The sequence below is a fragment of the Austrofundulus limnaeus genome, unplaced genomic scaffold (genome assembly GCF_001266775.1).
Source record: "Austrofundulus limnaeus strain Quisiro unplaced genomic scaffold, Austrofundulus_limnaeus-1.0 Scaffold128, whole genome shotgun sequence".
Classification (NCBI taxonomy): Eukaryota; Metazoa; Chordata; class Actinopteri; order Cyprinodontiformes; family Rivulidae; genus Austrofundulus; species Austrofundulus limnaeus.
Genome location: NW_013952530.1, coordinates 1,397,049 through 1,399,805, shown reverse-complemented (window position 1 = coordinate 1,399,805; position 2,757 = coordinate 1,397,049). Strand labels below are relative to the sequence as shown.

The window sequence follows — 2,757 nt, the reverse complement described above, 5'->3', positions numbered from 1 at the left end:
GTTCCAGGCTGAGTCATTTTTACCTTCTTCTCTCTGTCAACGCTCTCTGGTTTTACTTAAAACAGACGATCGTCAGATATTGTCCAAGATTAACATTCAGGGTGGATATAGCTTGCTAGCAGCCTCGCACTATTCACTATTGGTGAAATATATGTTTATCAAACAAAGTAATGCTACAACTAATCATGGATCCTTTTAAATATATTTTTATTTTATACAGTATTCTTTTTTTTCTCTGTCTTAGGTGCAATGCTGAATATTGTCCAAGACTCTGCATTGTTAGAGTCCATAGGAGCACAGACGGAAACAGTAAGGCTCCGATCGCTCCTGTTTTTCTGACMAACGATGAGAAATAGAAAAGCATTTGATGTGAACACCAGCGTTGCTGTGATTTCAGGGCAGCATAGACGGGAGCCACGTGACCCTGAGGGGTCACAGTCGCACCAACAGTGGTGTCAGCTACACCAGTGGAAGCACCGCAGAGGCTACCAGTCCAGACTGTGAGCGTCCTGCACAGGCGCTGCTCAGAGATTATGGTGAGATTTACAGCTGATGCTTTGGTCAGATGAGGCTTAACGGTGTGGAGGCAGAGTTAGTCAAAGTGCTTACACCGCATGTAATCTGTTAAACTAACTCATTTGTTCTCTGTAGCTAACGTGGTTAAAGTGGTTTGCAGAGTTAAAAAGCGCTGGGTAAAATGTCTTTGTAGGTGATTTTAGTTATTTGCTGTGATGCTGTTTAACAAACTGTTCGTTGTGTATGAAGGTCTCCGTCTATATGGGGCTAGAATGATGACTTAAAAAATCAAAACCGTAAAATAAACATAAAAAGTTTCAAATTCTGATTTAAATAAACACTTTTTTTATTTTTATTTTCACTACCAGTTGGAGCCGTTGTCCTTGTGAGCCCCATACCAGATTATTTTCCCTCTCCTAATGCATGTTGTCTTTATGGGCACCCTAAGCTCATATCCTGTGTAACATTTCAGGTGTGGTGCTTTAACTCTGCATTGCTTTGTRTGCTTTTTCATATTTGTTTGCGGTGTTTGGTATTTCGGGGTGTTATATGGTCTAGCTCTTACAGATACGGCGTCGGGTCTGCTGGTGCGCAGCATCCACCTCGTCACTCAGAGGCTCAATTCCCAGTGGAGACAGGACATGAGCATTTCACTGGCTGCCCTGGAGCTGCTGGCTGGGCTCGCCAAGGTACAGCAAACACAACATACACAGGCTGTATCTGATAAGTGACAAACCTGACAGAAATTGTACAGATTTTATTTGGTGGCTTAACTAATAATTTAGATATTAGGATGTTTCAAACTCATGTTTTTTTATTTTATTTTTTTAATTGAATTAAATTTTTTTGTATGTTTTAATCAGGTAAAGGTAGGAGTGGATTCTGGAGACCGCAAACGTGCCGTCAGCTCTATATGTGGMTATATTGTGTACCAGTGCAGCCGTCCAGCTCCTCTTCAGTCAAGAGACCTTCACTCCATGATCGTGGCTGCCTTCCAGTTCCTCTGCGTGTGGCTGACGGAGCACCCTGACATGCTCGATGAGAAGGCAGGTTTASAAACAGATATGACGTATGACCTGAAATAAGTGTTGAGTTTAAAGACTTAGAGGCATGTTTCAATTAATAAGCTGTTTTTTTTTGGGTTGGTTCAAGGTTTGTTTGATGGAAGTGTTGGAAATAGTGGAGCTAGGAATCTCCGGCAGTAAATCTCGCCAAGATCAGGAGGTTCGTCATAAAGGAGAGAAGGAGCACAACCCAGCTTCAATGAGGGTGAAGGATGCTGCGGAGGCCACTTTATCCTGGTGAGACGTTTAAACGAACACTTGGACACAAATAACTGACTGATATATGACTGAGAACCYGCAGTGCATTTCTAGCTCTAGACCAGAGGTGCCTAAAGTGGGGCCCAAATTGGCCCGCCAAGCCATTTGATTTGGCTCACCAGCAGTTGTCCTGGTTATTAATCTCCTGTCCTGTGTAGAAACACTGTATTTCCACTTTTCAACCATTGGTCCAACTACAGGTACAAGGAGCTGAAGTCAGATAGTCTTAACTCATGGTGCTCACTTTATCTTTGAATTACGTTAAGATTAAACATAAAATACAAGTAACTACAAGAGATATTTAGATTAGATTTAAGCACACATCTAGATTAACACACCTTATAAGACCACATGTACCGTATTTATTCAACTATAATACGTAAAATGAAATCCATAAAATCATCCACAAAGTTGGGGGTTAGTACTATACTCAGATAGATATTTTTACTTATGTATTTTAACTGAAATATCAGCTTAATTCACAAAATGCCTGAGTCTGGAAATGAGACTGCGTCGTAAAAAGCAGTTGAAACGAGCTTACCTCTGACAGTCCTCCGTGCTTCAGAGCGAGATAATAACAGATCCAGGCAGGCAACATGATGTGAAAAAAAGGGGGGAAAAGTAGTCCTACACCTTAGTAATGATAACAAACTAATGACATTAGCGTGTGACCGAGCCGCTCCTCGAACAACAACAAACACATGTTTGTCTGTAATGGCTGCCGTCTACCGGTGTTCTGAAAAATTTGTATTGTTGTGTCTTGGCCCGGTTCGGTTCTGCTGGGCTTTGTCGGTTGCTGGACCCTCCTCTCGTCTCCCCTCCGTCTGCTCAAGTCTGGTGCTGCTGCTTCGCTGCTTGGTTGATGAAAATCAGAGAGCGTTCTTGCCTGTAAGCTGCTGGAAAATCACAAGGCTTCTTC

The 2,757-nt window shown here is 42.2% G+C and overlaps 1 protein-coding gene across 4 annotated transcripts in view; it reads left to right on the top strand.

Moving 5' to 3' along the window:
• Window positions 1–1,817, top strand: part of ralgapb (Ral GTPase activating protein non-catalytic subunit beta) — a gene marked incomplete at its 3' end in the record, with an annotated part of 16,320 nt that extends 14,503 nt beyond the window's left edge. For 2 of the 4 annotated variants that reach the window (XM_014015384.1, XM_014015381.1), the window contains 5 exon segments: window positions 245–309; window positions 398–536; window positions 1,084–1,205; window positions 1,380–1,562; window positions 1,669–1,817. In XM_014015384.1, coding sequence (XP_013870838.1) covers window positions 245–309; window positions 398–536; window positions 1,084–1,205; window positions 1,380–1,562; window positions 1,669–1,817 — 658 coding nt within the window. 4 annotated transcript variants of the gene reach the window in all.
• Between the last annotated feature and the right edge of the window lie 940 nt (window positions 1,818–2,757).